The 23,062-nt window shown below is 39.4% G+C and overlaps 1 protein-coding gene across 2 annotated transcripts in view; it reads left to right on the top strand.

Annotated features, from left to right (window-relative positions):
* The window catches only part of PLPP4 (phospholipid phosphatase 4), a gene marked incomplete at both ends in the record, with an annotated part of 58,026 nt that extends 54,212 nt beyond the window's left edge, over positions 1 to 3,814 (top strand). For both annotated transcript variants that reach the window (XM_080621069.1, XM_080621068.1), the window contains 2 exons: positions 1,082 to 1,252; positions 3,615 to 3,814. In XM_080621069.1, the coding sequence (XP_080477195.1) occupies positions 1,082 to 1,252; positions 3,615 to 3,814 (371 nt within the window). The remainder of the gene's footprint in view (positions 1 to 1,081; positions 1,253 to 3,614) is intronic.
* Positions 3,815 to 23,062: the final 19,248 nt, after the last annotated feature.

Below are 23,062 nucleotides of genomic sequence, written 5' to 3'. Positions count from 1 at the left end.
CTTCTGGGAGGTGAAAAGTAACAAGATGAAAAATGTTCATTACAGAAACTTGGTGCCCGAGTTCTGTCACCACTGCCAGTTGTGTATTTCTATAGAAAAAGGTTAATGGAACCTAAGATTCTCGTTTAAATGTAATTCCATTGCAGTAAAATCTGACTGTATCCTTTTCTGCTTTGAACTGTAACTGTTTAGAATAAGTCTAAAATCGGGAAAGATGTACTGAAAGTTAAGCGTGAAAGAGCTTTTGTGATTCCAGTTTGAAAAACTGCCTAAATGTTTAATTTCATGTGCAAATAAAATCGGGAATTCTTTCCACAGGCAACGTCTGTGCTGGAGGAAAAAGCTAAATTGCTAAAGGAAAAGAAAACCTAAATTGCTATTGGATAGATGAATTTCTAGATGTACCACAGTATTTGCAGACTTGTCAGATTATGTGAAAGCCGAGTATCTAAGAGAAGGAAGTTGATTTGCTTTTCAGTGTTCACTTGCCTGATTGCTTGCATTGCCACATAGATAACACTATTACTGTGGAGAACATACATACATCATGGATCTTGTGGCAGAATACTTTTTCCTATTCATCCCCCTAAGAATTGTGATTATGTAAAGTTTGTAAGATCATTGTTGCTTTATGAAAAAAGACAAAGCAAGAAAACTCTAACTAGGCAATTTGCTACATCCTTTTAAGATATTGAGTTATAACAGCATCACTTATATGGTTGCATAGGAATCACCCTTCGAACTATGAAACCCCCTCAATTTTTTGCAGATCATAGAATCCCAGACTGGTTTGTCTTGGAAGGGACCTTAAAGTTCATCAAGTTCCAACACCCTGCCACGGACAGGGACACCTCCCCCTAGTCGAGGTTGCTCAAAGCCCCATCCAACCTGGCCTTGGACACTTCTAGGGATGGGCAGATGGGTCATCTCAACTTAACTTAGCTCCTAGTAGCACCCTAGAAAGTCCAAGGCTTCTGTCCAGTACAAGGAACCTGCTGTCAGTTCTTAAAGGAGCTTAAGGGACAGTATTGCTACAGTGATAATGACAGAATTACTGTAATTCTGTGTTTTTCTTTATCAGTTGCATTTTCAGGCCTTGGCTTTACCACCTTCTACTTAGCTGGAAAGTTACACTGCTTCACGGAAAATGGCCGGGGGAAGAGCTGGCGGCTTTGTGCAGCAATTCTCCCACTTTACTGTGCCATGATGATTGCCCTGTCACGTATGTGTGATTACAAACATCACTGGCAAGGTGAGCCACGGAGACACCTTTTTTTCTGCTACTTTTTATTAGCCTTGTATTTCTGTGATTATTTTAATTAAATCACATGGGTTAAAACTCACCATAGTATGCTATAGATTTTCCTTGCTCCTGGATTGATGCTGAGGGTTTCAGTGTCTGAAATTCTACTGCAGGGGTTCTTTACTATTCTGTATTTTTACATACACAATGTACATCATCGTAATCACATACAAATCCAGATCAGTATTTTTTTATATCATCCTTTTTTACAAGTGTACATATGTGCCATAGCTGTCCTGGATGGATCCAGCTGTAGGCTGCATCTGGCCCATTAGAAGCTCTGCCTAGTCCATGCCTACTGCTTCTCCATATATCTGCAAGGTGCCTGCTGGGTATGTGAGGGACTGCTAATGTATGGACGGATGCATGTGCATTAGACTAGACTGATGCATCTGTGTGTAGCTAGTCATTGCAAAGATGTATTCAGTCATTTGTGTTCTGGTTATTGGATGCACATGATGTAATACACTGCTTTTCATTCATATCAAAGTATATTTGGCATGAGGTGGGTTCATGTTCCCTCCTTGAGAAATTAAGAAACATTGCATACCAAGCTATATAGCATAGATCATAACAGATTCTGCCCACGCTAAAAAACTTGCTGCAAAGTTTGATGCTTTCTGTTCTCTTAACTTTTTCGGCCAAGGTTCTAATTGCTCCCAAGGTGTCACTTCTACACGTTCCAAAGTCAGGTCCTACTTAAGGAAGACAAATATTTTATTTTCTTGTTCCACAGCTTTGGGCTACATCTATTTTTATGTTGATACTTTGTTATATTGACTGGTTGTTAGCATTGGATTCAGCATGGTACCATACACATGGTACCAGTGAATATTCATCAGATTGTAACTGCAAATAAATGTTGAATGTATTCAATATGGATGAGAAGGTTATTGAAGCAGCATGCAGTGTCTTACATGATCATAAAGTATATCCACAAAGCTAAAGAAACGTGCCACACAATGTTAAAGCTTACCTTTGTGAAGGAGTGACAGTTACTGACAGAATGGGAGATGGCTCTTAAGTCTTCAACAGCAGCATCTGATACATGAGGGAATTGTATAAAAGGTCTGCTTGTGGAGGAACCTGCACCCTTAAAAGTCTACCTATAATCAACCGCAAGGGATACGCTTAAGTGAAGCATCAGGAGTCTGAAGGATGCTTAATCCTAAGCATTTATATATGCAGATGATACGGTGTTTGGTACATCTTGTTAAAATAAAAGATTGTGTCAAGCCATATTCTAGCCAGTACCTTTTACCTCAGTTCTATTATATTTTGTGTTCAGATCTGAGGATTTCAAAGTCAGTGTGTATTTTCAGTGATATTTTGCTCTGGTTGCTTGAAAATAAAACATACGATCTGGGGAGTATATTAGTAAGACAGAGGGAGAATCTGACAACTGAACAAATCTTACATTTCCAGTGCTGTGTGGTTCCCATGGAAAACTTGTAATTGCCCATGTGTGAGAGCTGCAAATATCTCAGACACTGGCCTTATTTTATCCTATGTTATTTTCTGGTAGGAGTATGGATTAGCAAAGAGCATCAAAAAAATTCAAAAGGTGTCAAATCAGTTATCAGGCATGCTTAGTCTTTGACCTCTCAGGTTCTTTCAGGAAGAATTCACCCAGCTTGAAATGGTCCTTGACAGCTGTCATTCTCAGCAGTTACAAGTGAAATTAATTGTTCTAGCTAGAGTGGCCCACTTCTGAAGGAAGATAATTTTCCATCGCACATTTTCTTGCTCCTTGTCTGCATTGGAGAATGCCTTCTGGAATACAAAACAAGAGTTGATCTCTTGTATCTGTCATTCTGGGGGTACTTGGACAGAGACAAGGAGCAGACTGCACACAGTGCAATAGTTTGGTGTAGCTCAGTGGGAAAGCTCTGGATGCTGTAAACAGCGTATCTCTGCTGTATTCATAAATAGAAAACCTGATGGTGGTCATTGTAAATCATGGCACAATAGAAAAGGATACGTGGGTTGCTTACTCACAAATGTTATCAGAGATCTGCAACATCATGGAGGCCCCATGGAGGCTGTTCTATTCCCCTTGTTCATCTCCCGAACACAGCCAATTATCTAGATTTTGGATATTCAAACTCTTGGAGATGTCCCCAACAAAATACTGATTTTGTGTCCTATGTGATTGTGCTATTGGGCTCCAAATTCTTTATGAAAATTTGAAGTTCACAGTTTCTGGGTTAAACACTTCCAGGTCAACCAAATGTCTTTTATTTACAATTGTTACCACTGCCTGACCTTTCCATAGTAACATGCTTCTGGTTTTGTTGCTTTTCTTCTCTAGATGCTTTTGTTGGAGGGATCATTGGCCTCATTTTTGCTTATATTTGCTACAGACAACACTACCCTCCTTTGGGTAATACAGCGTGTCATAAATCTTATGTCAGCCTGCTAGATCAGAACTCTGTGAAGAAAGAAGAGAGACCTACAGCAGATAATGCTACTGGCCTGCCTCTAGAGGGAATAACTGAAGGTCCTGTATGACTTTAAGAAATGTGCAGAATGAACTTTTAGCCTTCTCACATTTCCTCCAAACTGGTCTCTTAACACAGTGTTTCTTACTGTACGTTGTTTTTATTTTGTTTCTTTCCTTTTTATAAAGAGAAAATAAATATTTTGGGTTTAATGGCATAATAGCACCATACTTCTAAAGTTAAATTTTCAGTTCATATTGACTTGCTGAATTATCTGTTTTCAGTCTACCGCGAACAGATAAGCTACTTGAGGGAAGGGGAAAGAACATGAATAAAAACAATCTTACGTGGAGAAATGATTAAGAAAGTAATTTTAAGAAGATGTGGTTGAGGATAGGGTAGATCTGGAAACAGATTTTCTAAAGTACTGAGTATCTCCTAGCAAGTTCTGGTCATCTTCAGCACTCATTGATTTTGATGGGTGGTGAATACACAAAGCACTTTTCACCAGATGCTCAGCATCTGTTGTGTCTAGACATTTCTCTATATAATTTAGTATGTTAGGGCATCATCTTTATGTTTAGCTTGTTGCCTTCTAACATTAAAAAATCTCCACATGCTGGTAGAACTTTGTATTAATTGTCAAGTTTTGACAAGGTCTTTCTAGTTACTACTAGAGCTACTAATGATCAAGCAGCCAAAAGGTGTGAATGGGTGTTTGTAAGAGCCAAGCTTCATGCATTAGTGGCTTCACAGGATGATTCTGACAGTCAAGAAATTCCACACTTAAAATTATTATATAGCTTACAGAAGCATATGTTCATAGGAAGGATTAGAAACTTGGTGTTTAAATAAAGTCAGCAATTTTTTGAAGGCAATCACAGTAATTACTGCCAAAACAAAATGAAAGAACACCCATGACATTCAACAGCTGAAGTCTTTGAAATAAGTCCTAAAAAATGCTAAAACTGTGAGGATAAAGAACCACAATGTTTTCTGTGAATCTCGGTGTGCCACGGTCATTCTTGTGCAGTGACCCACTGCAGCACTGATGACCTAAAGAAATGCGAAGATTCTCATTTGTGACTTTGGGCACACAACCATGAATGCTTGTGATGGTCTCCAGCACTGTAACGGATCCATAGGAATGCTTGAGACAGTTTTCCACTAGACCCATTCCATATTTTCAGCTCATCATGTTCTTGAGCATGGTGTTTGCTAGGGTTGGCTTGGTACCTGGAGTGAAGATCACCTAAATCAAAACACTGTTGGTATGGAGAAGATTACTAAGTGTATGATTTTAGTTAATTTATTATAGGTAGGACCCTGCTTTGTTATGTGTGCACTATGCAGTATACATCCCATTCCTGTGAAATGATGTACCTTTGGGTGGCAGAATGTCAGATTCCAGATCTCTTTTTTCCCTTAGGTATCCTGTGAAAATGCAGGCAAATGTTCCAGACCACATCTTGGCAGTTGAACCTTTCTTATCTGGAGCTGCTGGTTAAAGCGATCAAGATAGCGCTGATCAACAACCATTATTACGGTGCTTTAGACTGGAGGATACTGCTGCCATAATTATAACTTCTGTGTTACTGTTGGAATATGTATTGGCCTTGTAGGCATTTTGTGATTCAAACAGCTCAATGTCTTCATGTAAAGCTTGTCACTTACTTTTCTCAAAGGTAAGCTTTGTAGATTTTTCTGAGAAGAGCTACTTCCTCATTGGCAACACTTGAATTTTTATAGAAAGCAAGTAAATTAGAAACCCTTTAAAAATAAATGTAGTAATTGTGTACAAGAGGATGCAACCTTACTATGTATAAACTTATATGATATTTGGAAATAACTATAAATGGGAAATGACATTAAGGAACAGAACGTAATAGGCATGAACCCAGGAGGGCTCTGTAGAAATTAGGCCTGATTTACTTGTAAAACTGGTATCAGTTTGAGTGCATCAGTTAGAGACAGGCTTTTTTTTCTGACAGTTACAGTATTCTGAGCTCTAGAAAAGAGACAGTTACCCAAATGTACCTGGGGTTGCTGATGTATATATGCTAGTTCACAAAACTAGCATCAGCAAAGAAAAATTATTCCAGCATTGCATTTGCACTGGATTTGGCAAAGTACTCCTCTAGTGTAATCAAGGTCTTATTCTAGAAATCCACACAATTTAGTGGAGGTTTAATCTTTCTATAAAGTTTTTAAACCATCCTACAGAATTCAGTAACAGGGATAACATTTTGTATTATTTCATAGGGGAGGATTAACAAAAACCCTACAGTAAGGGTATCATGTCTTTATGTTATACAGGGCTTAGCCATTAGCTTTTTCTTTCAGCAGGAACCCTAGTCTTCCAGGTTATATGCAAATGTTAAAAGAAAATAAATCTTAAATGAAAATTAGAAGTTTAATACTGATGAATAGAGCATTTTGCATGTTTTTCTATAGATCTGGCTTGTTCTCAAAAATGAGTGGGGCCTCCTAAATGTGCTGTACACATTCTTAGTATTTTAATGGCTTTTGATACAAACAAGCTATCTTTGGGATGAGGAAATCTTATACAGCCCTCAAATGAGTAGTGGCTGTTTAAAGATTGGAATATGAAGTGTAATGCAGCGTAAATACTTACATTGCAAGAGTAATTGGTGAACTTTGCCAAGCAGTAAAGAATAACGTATTTTAATGGGAATAATTAAATTGAAAGTCATCAAATAGACAATGTAAAAGCTTTGATTAGAATGTATTTAGAATTACAAAAGACTTAATGAAATGAAACTTGTGGAGGGATCTGTGGGCACTGTAATTACCAGTGCAGAGTCAGCATAAGGAAGGCATTTTTTGTGGATCAGTGTATTTTAATCTCATGCTTTCTCAGTGTGAAGGAAATGTAACATTGTAACACACCAATAAAACAACACATGAATGTGGGTTTATACATCTGTGTGTTATCATTTTTCTGCAAAGAATAAAAGTTACCAAGTTTCATTAATAAACCACATGGAGTATTTCAACAAAACAAGCCCTGGTATGACTGCATTATTAGCAAACAGCAGCAGTTCCAAAAGCCATTACTGATACCACTAAACTGAGACAGCCATCCTCCTGCTATCCAACTTGTGTCCAGGAAAATGGACTGTGTAAGTTTCCAAGGTTGAAATCTTTAACCAGCTAAATTGCAACAGGTCCCTTTCATCTGTCAAGTTCCTCATTTCAAATAGTACTAGGAGTGCCATATTTAATAACAAATGTGGTCGGACTAGAAAAGGAGGACAGCATCTAATTGAACACAGCAGAAATATCCTGAATCCAGGAGAGGCATGAGGTTGTGAACCGGTCAGCAAAACGTCCCACAGTGAATGCATGTCTCAGGCAATGTGTTAGAATACAGCTGGAGCATATACACTGATTCATTCTCACATTTTCATGTATGCAGTTTAGTATGATTTGTCCCTCTATTCTTTTCCCTATGGATCCATCAGGTTCTTTCTATTTAATATGAACAGAGAACCTCATTTTCATTCTTTCTTTCCATGGCAAAAAACCACTGTGCTATGGGTTGGGGAAAAAAAAAAACCAAAACCTTCCTTCTGTTTTCTGGTACTAAAATTCCATTGACTTCAGTGGAACTGCTCTGGATCACTAAGCAGATCACATCCAGTAAGTGCAATAAAGCCTTCACACAGTTATTGCTCAGATTCTTGCATTTTTAGGAGCATAACTAGCAACATATTGCAACCGTTTTGTCTTCAATTTTGCTTTCTTGTGCTAACATATATCTCTCTCAAGCTGGAAAACTGTTGACTTGCTCTGACCTAACAGAAGGGAAAAATCTTCAACACAGAAGCATCAGGATGATGGAAATGGGAAGGTCAGACACACATTTCTGTTGCTTTTGAGGTCCAGAATGTGTACAGAATTGCTACAGGCAATACATAACAATGATTGTGAAATTAATGTATTACCTACTCACCAGTGTTGCTGCTTACAACAGTGCTGTGCCAGCTGGGACAAGCACAATGCGGGTCCTCTGTGGAAGAGATACACTAGGTTTCTATTAATTCATGGAAAGAAAACAGGGATTCTGCTCTTCATTACACCAGCGTAGCTACTGCTGCATTGTGTGGAGTTACTCCACAATAGTACTCTTATCAAAACAAAATTTGAGCTTTTGGTCTTTCATCACTGCAGGCTGGATTTTGCTTCCAGTAAACTCTCAACAAGTTAAATGTGAAAAGGAGAGTGTATAGTTCCTTTCCAAACATGCATGTTATATTGCAGGAGTCATCCTATTGTCGGTGTGCATTAAACAACCAATAGTTTCAGGGTTTGTGTGCCTACACACATGTCTTAGGAGGGACATTGTAGGAATTCACAGCTACCATTTCAACAGGGCAGGAAAACCTTCCATGTCAATCTGTGTAACAGAGAGGTTTAAAGCTGCATGAACATCTGTCTAACGGAGAATTTTTTCCTGCAAGAGGCAATGCTGAACACTTGTCATTTTTCTCCCGAATTCTCATGATCAAAGAGTTTAAACATCCTCTCAGGGGACTGGAGCACCTCCCATATGAAGACAGGCTGAGAAAGTTGGGGCTGTTCAGCCTGGAGAAGAGAAGGCTGCGTGGAGACCTCAGAGCAGCCTTCCAGTATCTGAAGGGGGGCTATAGGGATGCTGGGGATGGACTATTCATTAGGGACTGTAGTGACAGGACAAGGGGTAACGGGTTCAAACTTAAACAGGGGAAGTTTAGATTGGATGTAAGGAGGAAGTTCTTTATTGTAGGGGTGATGAGGCACTGGAATGGGTTGCCCAGGGAAGCTGTGAATGCTCCATCCCTGGCCGTGTTCAAGGCCAGGTAGGACAGAGCCTTGGGTAACATGGTTTAGTGTGAGGTGTCCCTGCCCATGGCAGGGGGTTGAACTGGATGATCTCAAGGTCCTTTCCAACCTTGACTATTCTATGATTCTCTCCAAATGTTCCAGTGTTCTTTTCTAATTCTTTTTTCTATTCTTTTAGAAAGAAAATGATATAAAGAGGCAGCTCCCTTTATTAAGACCACTTAAAAAGAAAAATAAGAACAGTATAAATGAAATAAAAAGTAAAGCACATAAATCAAAATTAGCAAACTGTGCAAAATCAGTTTTATGCAGAGAAAGCAAACCAATATCATATTGCTCAAATGGTGTTTGTAACTATGCAGTGAATAGGATTGGTAATCTTTAGGTAATGCTATAAATTAGAATTCAAAGCCATGTTAATATGTATCAAACCCCAAAAGAAAAAAAATCTATAAATAAACAACAGTATATCTAGTGGATGAGACATGATGCAAAGATCAGTTAGAAATAGGTCCAAATGATTTCCTTTAGTTGGCTCTGTTTTAAACACAAAATGAGGGCACCCACTAAGGTTTTATTCCCGCAGTGTAAAGTGTGACTTAAAATTGCTAAGCAGAACCAAATTGTCAGAGTGAGGATTAACACCCGTAGGTTTAAACTGTAGGCGTATTTTCCATATTACTCTTTTGCATCTTTTCAAGCAAGCTGAATTTCTACATTGCTCTCTTAAAAGGCTAAAACTAAATTAGAAGTTTCCAGTAGGATGCACCCAGTTTCATACAGTTTATTACAGAGAGAACTCCCGTCCCATAGGAGTACATGTCATTCCTTGCTCAGGCAGCATCCTCTGAACAGAGAGAAAACATTATCATTTTGCCATGAAGTCAAAACTTGCTCAACATCAATAAAATTAAAATGACAAAACTGGGAGGATATTTTTTGATACTCTGAATTGAACCAGAATTTCTTTTACAGATGCTTGGCACAATAACTGAATGCTACATAATTCTTTGCTTAAACCTGCGGAGATAGCCAAGAGATCGGCATCCAGACCATTCAGGCCAGATTCTGAACCCAAGTTACTATACTAAAAACATCTGAGATGCAATGGATGTATCCTGAAGTTACAGAGTAAAGATATGCCCAGTATTATTTTGCTGCCAGCTTCTAAGAAACCTTGCCAAAGGGAAAACCAAGAGGCATTTGGGGCAGTCCACATTATGTAGCCATGTATAAATGGGGCATGAAATAGAAAATCCTTGCTCAGTGCTTTGACTTGATCAAAACAATACAGCGATGCATTCGTCCAGTTCGTGAGTATTGCACAATGTCAAGCGTGAACCACAATTCAACCAGCTTTGTAAACCTTAAACCTTTGGACTGAGTTTCTCTGTTCATTTACCAAAAAAGACTCTTAATTTCACTGGCAGCTTCACGGCTGTCGTCTCTTGTTCTCTCTACCTACTACAATTTAACACTTGATATGAAGACTCAATTCACATGGTCTGAAACAAGTTTATTCGCAGGGGTAGATGGGGTTGGACACATGGAGTCTCTGGGTTTTTATTCCAGTGTTTGCTTTTATCTGGCCTCTTGTTCACATGTATAACTGTGCTTTTTAATTCCCCTCCCATGTCCTGTGAGCTCCTTCAGCTCCCTTCTTTTCATCTCCAGAGCAGCTAGTCTGCTGATGAAAGGAAGGGGAAGTGTTTGCTGACATCTACACATACCTCCTCCTGGATGGTGTCTGTCTCACTCCTCTCCCTTTTCAATCCTCTCTACATGCATTAGAGGATTTTAAAGTGGTCTTCTCTGTTATTTTGCTGTATATTCCCTTGTTCCTATTTGAAAACTGCCTTTTTCTGGTCACAGCTTTAGTCAGCTTGATATGCACCACAATCACCCCTTCTCTGGGGCACTGATTTAATTCACAAGTTGGACTGGTTTGACACAGCATTTGCAACTCTGTATTTCCATGCTCAGGGAAAGTGGCCAGCAGTTACTTTGGGATCAGCTGCTTGGGTTAACTTTCTCTCTTTGATGTAAATAAAATATATAGGCTGACACTAAGAGCTCTGCACAAGTAGATTAGATTGGCATGAGTGATGTAGCTCACAGGATTATAAACACTGCATCTGAAGCCTGCCCTGCACCTGCACCTTTTGGGTTAAGCAATGCAGTGCAACAGCACTCCAGGCATCAGCATGCAGAATGGAAATATCTGCCCAAGCTGCATGAATGGACAAATCATAGAATCATAAAATGGTTTGGGTTGGAAGGGATCTTGAAGCCCATTCAGTTCTAACCCCCTGCCACAGGCAGGGACCCCTTCCACTAGAGCAGCTTGCTCCAAGCCCCTGTGTCCAACCTGGCCTTGAACACTGCCAGGGATGGGGCAGCCACAGCTTCTCTGGGCACCCTGTGCCAGCGCCTCAGCACTCTTACAATAAAGAACTATTTCCTAATATCTAAACAAGGGAATGGCTGAGATACTAGTCTCAACAGCTTTGTCCTTTGACCCTAGCTGGACACACACTGTAAGTGATGCTCCCGGGAGTCAGATCTCCTTTAGCTTTGTATTCAATTCTTTGTATCAGGATCATTAGGAGAAAGGAGTCCACACTTTATTGAGGGTGATGCTTGCAAATCAGTTATTGTTACTCAACAGACTGTCAAATAACTATCATCTCCTTTACCAGACAGACTTAATGTACAATACTAATGTATTAGTCTGTATTCTGTGCACATCACTTCTTATCATCATTACAGGGCATTAGTGTATACAAAACTGATTTTCAGGTCAACAGATTGAAGCCATAATAAAAGATTCAAATGTGAGTTCTTACTGAAACTAATATAACACTCTAAAAGAGGAAGGAGAAAAGAACATTATGGCAATGTCACTCTAATCTAGGAGGTGTAAGCTTGTCTATGGAGTGTATTTGCTGGATTTCATATCTGCAACACTGTCTAACAAAGATAAAGCAACTTAAATCATTCTCTATATCAGTGAGTGTGAAAAAGACTGGAGCTGGCTTCTTCACACAATTTAAGGAAACAAAAGGCTAGAAATCATGTTTCTGAGGCTTTTTTCGAAAACAGGAATTCCATTTCACAAGCATGTAATTGGTTAGAAAATTGGTTTAATTCCATATGCACATAAACCTCAGAATTTTAGGAATAAAAATTTAAAATCTCTCCATACAGCTCATTGAATAAAGCTCATTAAATAAAGCATGTGGAGAGAATGATTTCCACCCATGCTTCTTCAAGGCTTCCAACCTACTCATGTCAAGCAAATGCCCCACAGTAACAGGGTTATTCTTGAGTAGGTTCCTTTCCTATTTCTACCCCAGGCTGAGAAACCTCCCCCAAGCCATCAGTTTGACTCCTCTGTTTCTGTGAATTGTTCTGACAGGAAATAGTTTCATTTTCATTTTTAACCAGTTCATTTTTAGCAACAGCTGGAGTTCCCTCTTTTTTTAATGCTGAAAGGAAACTCCTGTGCTACTAACCCCAAAAAGAGATGAGCACAGCTGATTTGAGTATCCACTTCAGGCTAATGGAGAACAGGCACCATCACAGGCAAAACCAACATCCTGCATCAAGGCTTTTTGTGAGAGCTGGCAAGTTTAGAGGGTGGAGAGGTGGTCTGTGGTCCAAGAAGTGGTGCTACAAGAACTTGTGACTAGTAAGTGGCTTTAAGTTTCAATGAAGAGATGAAAACAGCCTCTATTCTATTTAGGAGTTCCCAAGCTAAATGGATAAAAGCTAGTTGTGAGTACATCTCAACTGTGATTTGTGAAGTTTAAGCATTGTATGGTTTAATGCAGTGAAATTGTAGAAGAGGTTTGTGTTATGGATAAAAGGGGGGGAACAGAAGAATTGACCTTAATTCTTGATGTCCCCTAGTTTGTAGAAAGTTTCTGCAGCAGGGAGAGTTAGAATTTATCACCTAGTGAGCTTTTTTAGCTCCGTGTTGTTTTCCTAACTCTTACTAGATGGTGGCACACTGGGGTTTGTGTTAGTTTCTAAAGACTCGCACATATCTATGTGATAAGTAAATGCATATTTTGCAATTATGTTGTCCTTGCTAATAATAGAAGGAAAAGTTGCACTACTTCTACTGCTGTCTTCCTGTAAAACTGTAGTCATGACAGAAGGGTTTATGGAGTTTAATGGCACTGGTAATGGCTATATAATAAGAAGCATTTATAAAGCAGTGAATGCAAATATGAAGAAAGGTGCTTACATGTTAAATCATAGAAAGACTGCCTCATTATGCTGTGATAATCCATTAAATAGCTGGAGTCACTGCTGTAATTAGTATCACCATTCAGAATCTTATGTGATGTGTAACAATCTCAGAACTTACTCAAGTAAATCATACATTAAGGACTGCAAGCTTGCTGTTTGTTCCTCTGCTAAATCTTTGCTGGTAGCATTGCTGACATTCACCTAGGTACATCGATATTGTGACGAATTTGTTTAAACACCAGAATTAACGCGCACAATAAGATCTAAAACAATGCTGTGACCTGAATTTCAATGGCTTTGCTAGGGAAGATAGGGACTGAAATGCATCCTTGTTGGCAGCTTAACTCGACTAAAAGCTTTTCTGTCGCTTCCCCATCATACTGAATTTTCACTTAAGGAGGGCAAGAGGTATAATTTACCCTTCTAAGTGTGTTAAAGGAATAAAGGTTAGATTCAAAGGGGGATGCTAATCATACAATGTTCAGATAAGTAGAGAAATGTTCACAGATACTTTCTGCTTCTAGCCCTGCCACAACTCATAATTTAAGGTTCAGGGTTGTGCTTTCATAAAACACTATGCCTTTCTTCAGGCTAAATAGTGTGTTTATGGTTTGGGTCCTTTCTAAATGGTTACAATAGTGCTCCCACAAACTTTTGTGAGCTAATGTTACTACACAGGGGAAAAGTTGAGTTTTTAGGTGAGGGGTTTTTTTTTAAATGGGCTTTCAGTACCTTTTGTGTGTGGTGATTGCTCACTATTGTGATTCCCAAAGGTGATTATTTAAGCAACAGATTCTCCTGCAAAACACTGGCTCTTCCTATTTCAGTGAAATGACTCTTTCTTTTTTGCTTTCAGTAGTGCAGTTCAGACTTTATTCAGAGAAGTTGGAACAGGCTGATATAAGTGGGGTCTGAGCCAGTTTCCACCCAACATTGGGCCCTTAAAATATGGCTTAGTGGCTCTGGGCTTTCTTTATAGTCAACAGGCCATTCTGTACTTGGACTGCTCTAATGGAGGTTTTAAAGCTCCAGCTCCAAGTGAATCCCTGACTCTGCTTAGGACAAATACAGATATCAGGCCTGATAAGGAAAGGTTTATACCAAAATTAATGTCATTTCTGGTCATTAAGGAACAGAACTTTGATCACTGCTTGAATCAATGGAAGCCAAATATAGTTGGGGGAATACTAGCATTATACTGTGCATTACTTTCTATAAATTGAGTGGTAGGCATGCTTATACTCTTAAATAAGTCATCATAAACTCAAAATAGTTCTTTATATGAGATAAACTTCCCTGAACTCTAAAAGTGGGTCAGTCAAACTGTTTTACTTCAACAAACCTTAATATCAATAATTCACGTTACTACTTGAGCTCTGATACAGTCTTTCTTTCCTGGTACACAGTAAATGCAGATAATGGGATGATAGATGTCCGGGGTACGCAGGTTTGAATTGCTTCTCAATACTTATAAAAGTTTGGGGGTTTTGTGACAGTTATTGACTCAATAAAAATTACCCACTTTTCAAGTCTGTAACTGCTGTCCATGATCAAGCTTTGCCTTGGCTATGGGAGAATGTGGTTGAAATGCCCCTTCCAGAGCTTCCCCAGGATGCATTTCAGTGCATCTGTTTTGGTAGCCAAGCTAGTAACTGCTTGAACAGTGCAAGTGAATGCAAAGGGTAAACTTAAAGACACATTAACACCACCACAACTATCCAAATTACTCTGCAGCCTTGGAAAGCTGTGAAGTTTGTACAAGCCCTGTATTTATATAGGCAATGGGTCTGAAATGTATCAAGTCATTAGGTATTAATGCTTACTTACAGTGAGTCATTCAAAATTCTGTGTGCGAAGTGTTTAATGATTTTAAGTACCTGAAAAATGGTTTAAGTAGGTTTAATTATTGATCATGCCTATTATGCATATTTTCTCTTAGATTCTGTGCTAAATAAAAATCTTGATTAGAATTTGGACATGGAACATGGGATTACTCCTGCTTTGATTGTGAATTGTTTTATTCGTGGGCTGTGTTGTTTGGGTTTGTTTTGATTTCCCTTATTTATTGGACATCTGAGAGCCTGTTATTGTTAGATGACTGCTTACTGTGACACTACTGCTCCCTAAGTCTGTCTGGCTTCAGGGTCATTTCTGATTGGATTGAAATGGGATCGTAACAGAGGGCTGGGCTAGAGGAACAAAGTCAGCAGCTGCCTGAGATGGTTTAAGCTGAACATTTTGCTTTTGTGCAGGTAGTGGCTGCCTTCATTTTGACTGCCTTATCTCCTTTGCTAAGTAGAAAAGGGAGATTCAGGCAATCAAAGATAAAGGTTTATCTTTTTGAAAACTTGAACTGGGGAATGGCTGGAGTAAGCCCTGGAAGCTTCCTCAATGAAGGTCTATCTTATCCCTTGTGCACACTCAAACAGCCTCTCCCTGAAGCAGATGGAGATTAATACCATTCAGCTGACAGAGCGTAGACAATTTATACTGCTAGGAATATAGTAGAAATGGTTTGCCTCAACTCCTTTGTTCATTCCAGTTCCTTGTGACTCATGAGATTGTAATGTGGAAGGAGGTCTGGTTTTCTTTCTAAAGTTCAGTGACTGTACTTTGCTTGCCAAGTAGTCATTTGTCACGGGCTTTTTATGGCCATATGCAGTAACTCATTTCTGCAATAGTCCTTCATTTCTTTTTTAATGAGGGGAGTCATGGATTATGGAAAAGAGCTATATGCTGTGCAATATAAACCTTGAGCCTGGGACTACGTAAGAGTTATTCCATCTCAGGAGGAAAAGACAACTTGCACTTGAGCATACACATTATACAAGAAATAACTGGAAACATTTCCTCTGCTGTGTAAGTAATCACTAATGACCTACTGCATTTCTGTATGGTCCAAATTAACACCAGCTCTTTGCTTTACAATTTAATGAGTTGGGAAATTTGTTACCTGTGAATGGAGACGACTGATCTCCCACAATGCTACATTGAACTCAAGTGGCTACTTGCTTGCATTTGTCCATTACATAGGCTGTGTTTTAAATGTAAGACTAAATTTGTTCCATCCAGCATTGCAAATTACCCGTGAAATCCATAGAAATGTGGCTTTGTGCGCAAAGATGAAATACTGCAAGCATTAGCAACCTGTATGAGATCATCAGCGTCTCAGCTGAGGTGGCAATTCCTGTGTGGGTGTCCATGGAGTGCATGTTCGTTAAATAGGTGAAGTACAGCAGTAATAAAATGATTAGATACCACGGCTATTAAACAAAGTCCTGCTGCGAATGGAAGCTGTGAGACAATGTGTTATCAATGTGGTGTGTGTGACTGAGAAACACGTCTTCCTGGGATGCTGGCTGGGCATTCATGGAGGCAACCATTATTCCATGGGAAAGTTTCTATAATTTATTTACATACAATAATGATTACTACTTTGCCTTGACATAAGCAGGAAGGACTGTAGTGATATTTTTCCCTACCTCTGTCCTTGATCCAAAGCCATTCATTAATGTAATGCACTGATGGAGAACACCTTTAATTTTTCAGGCTTCATGCCTCCTAGTAGAAAAATGTCTCAGAACCATTTTATTTGGTATGTTCCAGGACAAGAACATCTGGAAAGCTGCAGACAATGGCACTGATAAATTATCCTGCAAACTTTTTCAAACCCTTAAGCCATGCAGTCTGAATTCGGGTCATTCATTTGCAAATGAATCTGTCTATCCTTGGTTAGATAGATGTACTGTAATGAGCCTCTGGCACCTAGCTGCAGGCAGGCCATTTATAATATGGTTAAGCTGGCTTCTTTTTGTGTCTGTAGCTGTTGGCCAAAATGAAAATCAGAGCAATTTGTAAGGTGCAGTAGTGCTATACAATGCTATACAATGCAACTGCAGCAACAGATCAGACCCTAGACCCTTAAAATATTTAACAAAGTCTATTATGGAGAGAAAATATGAAGCCAGAAACCAAGGCAGGGCAGTGTGGACTTCCTGTCAGAGTACTTATGTACTAGCAAAGTGGTGGTTTCCTTTGGATCCCTAGTCTAATTTTCTAGAAAGAGCCGAAAATTTGCATGTTCTTGTCTAAAAGCATAAAAACACATACTCGAAAAAATAAGCAGTGAAGATTTCCATCATGTGTGACCTGAAAGAAAAATTCAGGGACTTCCACTAAATTCAGTTTGTAATCTTCAGCAGAATAAAGATGAACATCTGGGATTGGTTATATTTACTATAAGCATAACTTTAAGATCTTAAAGAAGAGTCATTGTGGAACATTTTATTTCTCAAACAGTAGGCATACATCATAATGTATGACCTTTTGATCCTAAACAAGACATTTTATTTTTACCCACGTAGTAATAACCCTCAGTTCTAGTGCTTTGCTTCAGGTTAGTACAAGCTCTTAAAAATGATGGACAAGAAGTTTTGCAAGGAGCGGAGCTCCTCTGTTGTGCCTTATTACAGCCAAGTAAATCAGTTCTTTTTAGACCTGTATCCAAAGGTTCAAAACAACATTCAAGGTGTTTAGAAGATGCCCTTGTACATCTTGAAAAAGTCTGCTGCAATTCAATGAGTTTATGGCTCTTAGGTGACCATTCAATTTGGTACTAATTTATTCTGGGAAGTATCTATCTTTTTGACCTTTCTATGCTGATTGTCTATAATAACCTTACATATGTATTATTACTCTATATCTATATCTTATTATGTCCTACTAAGAATTACCTTAATCCATATTTAGTCATGAGAGAAAACACTGCATTGACTCATAAACTACGTAATTTCTCCAAGGTAAACCACTGTTTACCTTGTGTTTAAAGGTGGGAATATATTCTCAATAGATAAGCAAATAACTATTTGCATAAACGTTCTCACCTGTAATAGTTATTTGCTTATCAGCCAATGTTAATCAATAAAACAGGGTTTGGATTTCCTGGGAAGAAGCATTTGCTTCCTCAGCTCATCACTTTATGTGCTTGATTCTACACAGGAAACCTCTCTAACCAGTTTTATAAAGGTCTCCTGTTCGTAGCTAATGCATCTCTATTTTATTTTTAGCTTGTATATTAAATTTCATAGAACCTTGCATGTTCCATTCTTCCAGCTAACCCTACTGGTTAACATCAATAGTTTTTTGCACATGTCCATCAGAGTAGCTTGTTTTAAAGAGAATGTTGCTCCATAAAAACAAAGTTAACTGTTAACCAACAGATATCCATGTGGCAGCAAATTTTGTAGCCTGCTTATGCAAGTACTAACATTCAGTAAAAACCTTAACGATGCAATTAAAATAGATCATTCCTGTGTCTCTGTAGAGAAAAGGGTTTGCAAAACTAAAGACCCCTGCAGAACATACAGTTGAAGAGCCGCATTGCCTGTACCCCCAGCATTCAGTGCTGCAGACTGGTTGCAGATGTCCTCTGTGTGCAAGGGTTCTGTCTCTTGATCAACAAATAGCATCATATGAGCCTTGGCAGGAGCTCTAAAATTTGGCTTCCTGAATGGTACTTCTGTACCCTGTGTTTTTAACAGCAGTTTATGTATGAACGACTTATTTTCTCTATATTAATTTGCCATGAATTATCCATTATAAATGATATAATTAATTTTAAATCCACCAAGGGATAAATTTGGAAATACCCCAGGAAGACTATGGATCAGCTACAGGGAAAGTTGGCTAAATAACCTACGTTTATCTTTACTAATGAATTTTAATCATTGGTGGCATACCAATCACTATAATAGTGCAGCTCTTGCATTCCAGAGCAGGTTAAGTGACAGCTTAGCTGCACTTATGTACCTTTGCAGAAAGCTGACAGGAAAAACTTTCCTACTAGAGGTAGCATGAATTTAGCACACCTCATATTGACACCTAGCTCAGTGTTGTGAGAAATAGATTTACATAACCACAGGCTTAAAAAAATGAGCCCCTGACTGAACATCCTAAAACCTATTACACTGAAGGTAACATCTCTAAAGTAAAACCAAAGCTTGGAACAAGAACTGGTGCCTGAAAGTTTGAGACAGAAATAATCAAACTGAAAATAAGATACCGCTTCCCTAAGTGAAAAGATGTATTCCTAATCCTTTCTTATTATTACATACAAGTAATAGTATCATTACTAGGTGAAGGACCATACATCAGGTCTGTGTGTCTTCCTAAAAGATATGCTCCAATTAAATCTCAGTTTATATGGGAAAGGATTAATTTTTTCCTCTTTAAAATCTATTAATCTATATAAGTGGGTGATTAAACTTGCAACCAGGAAACAACCTCTGGATTTAGAATTTGAGCTCTGGCTACGACAGGTAAAAAGGTTCAAAGGAAAAATTTCAGAGAAGCTCCTTAGCTTGGAATTATTTCCTTTTCATCAGTTTGCAACTGAAGTAAGGTTACATCTTAGAATCATAGAATCATAGAATAGTTAAGGTTGGAAAGGACCTTAAGATCATCCAGTTCCAACCCCCCTGCCATGGGCAGGGACACCTCGCACTAAACCATGCCAACCAAGGCCTCATCCAACCTGGCCTTGAACACTGCCAGGGATGGAGCATTCACAACCTCCCTGGGCAACCCATTCCAGTGCCTCACCACCCTCACAGTAAAGAATTTCTTCCTTAGATCCAATCTAAACTTCCCCTGTTTCAGTTTGAACCCATTACCCCTTGTCCTGTCACTACAGTCCCTGATGAAGAGTCCATCCCCAGCATCCTTGTAGCCTCCTTCAGATACTGGAAGCTGCTCTGAGGTCTCCACGCAGCCTTCTCTTCTCCAGGCTGAACAGCCCCAACTTTCTCAGCCTATCTTCATACGGGAGGTGCTCCAGTCCCCTGATCATCCTCGTGGCCTCCTCTGGACTTGTTCCAACAGTTCCATGTCCTTTTTATGTTGAGGACACCAGAACTGCACACAATGCTCCAAGTGAGGTCTCACGAGAGCAGAGTAGAGGGGCAGGATCACCTCCTTCGACCTGCTGGTTTACTGGAAAAAACAAGGATACTGAATATATATCATGGATTTATTACTGCAGGCTTAAACTTTTCACCCCTTTTCTCCCCCTCAGCCCACGCTATTTTCTGACTGACAAATACACATTTAATTTTCCAAACATTTTCTGCCAAAGCTATCAGGAAGAATTTTTATTGTAACTTTTCCTACATATTTTTACCTATTAAGAGAGAATGGGTTTTTTGGGTCTTTTTTGCTTTATAAATCAGCAGTATTAGCACAGTAACACACACAAAATACAGGCATATATTTTAGGTAGTAAAAATAGAAAGAAATTAAGTGGGTTTTGGCTCTCGAGCTAGGGTAAGAAAAACCATTTCCAATGTAGCATGTGTCCTCATCCCATCAGTTCTCTGGCACTGAAGACTTCCTAAAGTTTTGGGTATCTCTTAAGCTGGTCAACAGTCAACTTGTTAAATGCAGTGTGCAAGTTGTCACTGATCAGTGTTTCCCAGCAAGAATCCCTCTAGGAGTTGCCAGCTCTCCTCATCTGGCTTAGTGCACAGTCCTCTAAGGATTTATCTTTATTGCTGGAATATTCCTGAAAATAACCTTCATAAACCCCAAGATTCATGAAATATAGAGAGTTGGTGCCTATAAGTATTTGCTAATATCACCTAATTTTGTACTGATCTGTAGTTTTTTGTGTTAGCAACACTGCAGTTAGGTAACAAACTGATATGGTTATGATGCTTGCAGTGCAGCTGCCCCTGCTTCTTGAAGTCTGTTTTTCTCAGACTTAATTGAATTGAAAAACCCAACTTAGCATCTTCTATGTCCACATTGGTGATTGCAAGTGGTATAGAATCATAGAGTCATAGAACAGTTAGGGTTGGAAAGGACCTTATGATCATCTAGTTCCACCCCCCTGACATCACTTACTATACTAGACATATGTTTGGACAAGCAACTTTATGCAGCCATTGGACAACTTTGGATAACCTATCCTACTACTACTTATGAACACAAGTCACCTATTTTTGATGTATCCTGTCTCAGTCCTGCGATGCAGTGACTCCCAGACTAAACTGTGCATGTTCCCTCTGTCAGCTCCATTGCTCCAAACATCAATTCTGTAAGAGCCCTTCCAGCTTCCAGAACCTTTCCCAGCCCAGCCAGTGCCTGAAGGACAGTGCTGCTGGCTCAGCCCAGGTCTTCTGCAAGGCTCATCCTTGCTGTATCTGCTGGGACAGCTGTGCTGCTGGGAACATCCCAAACTGGCTGAACTAAATGTATGTGACAGTCACATCTATTGTTGCTGTTTCTGTGTGCTTAGGTCAATGACAGTGAGCTATTAGCACAAACACCCCTCTTACCATTGAAGCATTGAGACTGGTATCAGTTATGATACCAGTAGCTGCTGCAGTTCTAGTTCAAGAGCATTTTGACAGCTGTCAAGAAAATTTTCCATTGCTGCTGAATCTTAACTGCTCAGGCCTTTTCCAAAGCTGCTTGTCCTAACCTTAGCTTAGTGGCATATTTGTCTCCTCCTTACTGCTACACTACTTGATATGCGTTTTTCTGGGGTGACATGTGCGGCTCAAATAGCTACTACAAATTTTATATTTTTAAAAAATTATATTTAGGGATGCTATCCATGACCCCAGTGATATGCCCCATTTAATTTTATTGGTTTCCTCTAAAACAAGTGCCCCAACCCTAATCTCGCTTTGTACAATTTCATAGAACCCTAGGACAGTTTGAGTTGGAAGGGACCTTAAAGCTCATCTAGTTCCAATGCCCCTGCCATGGGCAGGGACACCTTCCACAAGACCAGATTGCCAAAGCCCCGTCCTCTTTCCTTCCATTCTTCCAAGGCTCTAACTACCTTCGTGCTACTTTGACTATCTTCAGCTCAAGGTATCTAACTTTGGTAGTTTGCTTCTGCTAGCTGCTATTTTGGAATCAGCAAAGGACACTGACAGAGTTTTCCATGCTAACAACCTGAATTCCAGCTGCTGGGCTAAGATGAGGAAAATCGTGTGCTATGCGTAAGGCACTTGCCATTTCTAACTCTTGCTTGTCCAGGTGGCTCTTCACAGCAACCAGGGTTTTTACCCTGAAGATTGACTATCTCATCACCTATAGAAAGATGAAGGGTTAGCTGAATCCTTACAAAACAATCCTTATGTGGACATCATACGTTAGAGAACTCTACTGTAGCAAGGGACAATTTGGCTTTTTGTTAGAGTCCTATTTCTTCCTGATTAATACCAACTTGAGCTTTGTAGTTGCCTCAGAAAATGTATGTGCTGCAGCAATACTGTGCCTGGCGTTTCTGACTGCACCCAACTGCAAGAATATATTTGCATTTCCTGATGGTTGAGTGAGGTTTAATAGATATCATTACTGTGCCACTCAATAAAGAAGTGAGCAGAAAGGCTTACTGCAAATCGTGTGTTTGAGGAGAGTCAACTCATTAATCTAATTACCTACAAGCTCTAAAAATGTCTCATTGACTGTGCTTGTTGAAGCATCAACACTGAACTAACAAACCCCCCCTCCATTCAGGCAGCACAGCCCTGTTGCAAATGCCTGTTCTCTGCTAATCAGTGTTGAGCAAAGTGGATGTGCTGCCCCTTGCTGCTCTGTGTGTGAACAGAACAGCAGTTCCCAGTAACGTGTTAATGATGCAGCTAATAAATGATAATCGGGTAAAGAAAGCATCCACCCCAAAGAAATTTGGTTTAACAGAAAATCTTGGTTTAACACTCTGTATGCAAAATAATTGCTGATTGTGTTAGCCTAATACAGTCAAAAGTTTGACTATCGAACATTGTGTGTGTGGCTTTATCTCACTAAGGTATGAAATATTCTAAGAAAACAAATAGGATTTATTCTGCTTCATAGTGATGAAACTTGGATGGGGCAATCTTGAGGCCCATAAGTCAAGCCTACTGTTTTTTTAGCTGCAAAGTTTTCCTATTTCAGCTTGGATGGAGTTATTTTTCTTCCCATTAGCTGGTGCAGTGCTGCATTTTTGGCTTTAGTCTGAGAACAATGCTGATAACACATGAATGGTTTAGTTGTTGCTCAGTAGCACCTACCCCGATCAAGGACTTTCCAGTCTTTCATGTTCTGCTGTTCAGGAGGGGCACAAGAAGCTGAGAGTAAGCAGAGACAGGACAGCTGATCCAAACTAGACAAAGGGGTATTCCATACCACAGCACGTCATGCCCAGTATAGAAACTCAGGAGAG

Source organism: Psittacula echo (genome assembly GCF_963264785.1).
Source record: "Psittacula echo genome assembly, chromosome: 6".
Lineage (NCBI taxonomy): Eukaryota > Metazoa > Chordata > Aves > Psittaciformes > Psittacidae > Psittacula > Psittacula echo.
Note: the sequence above shows the minus strand (reverse complement) of the source record. Positions and strands in the feature narration are given on the sequence as shown.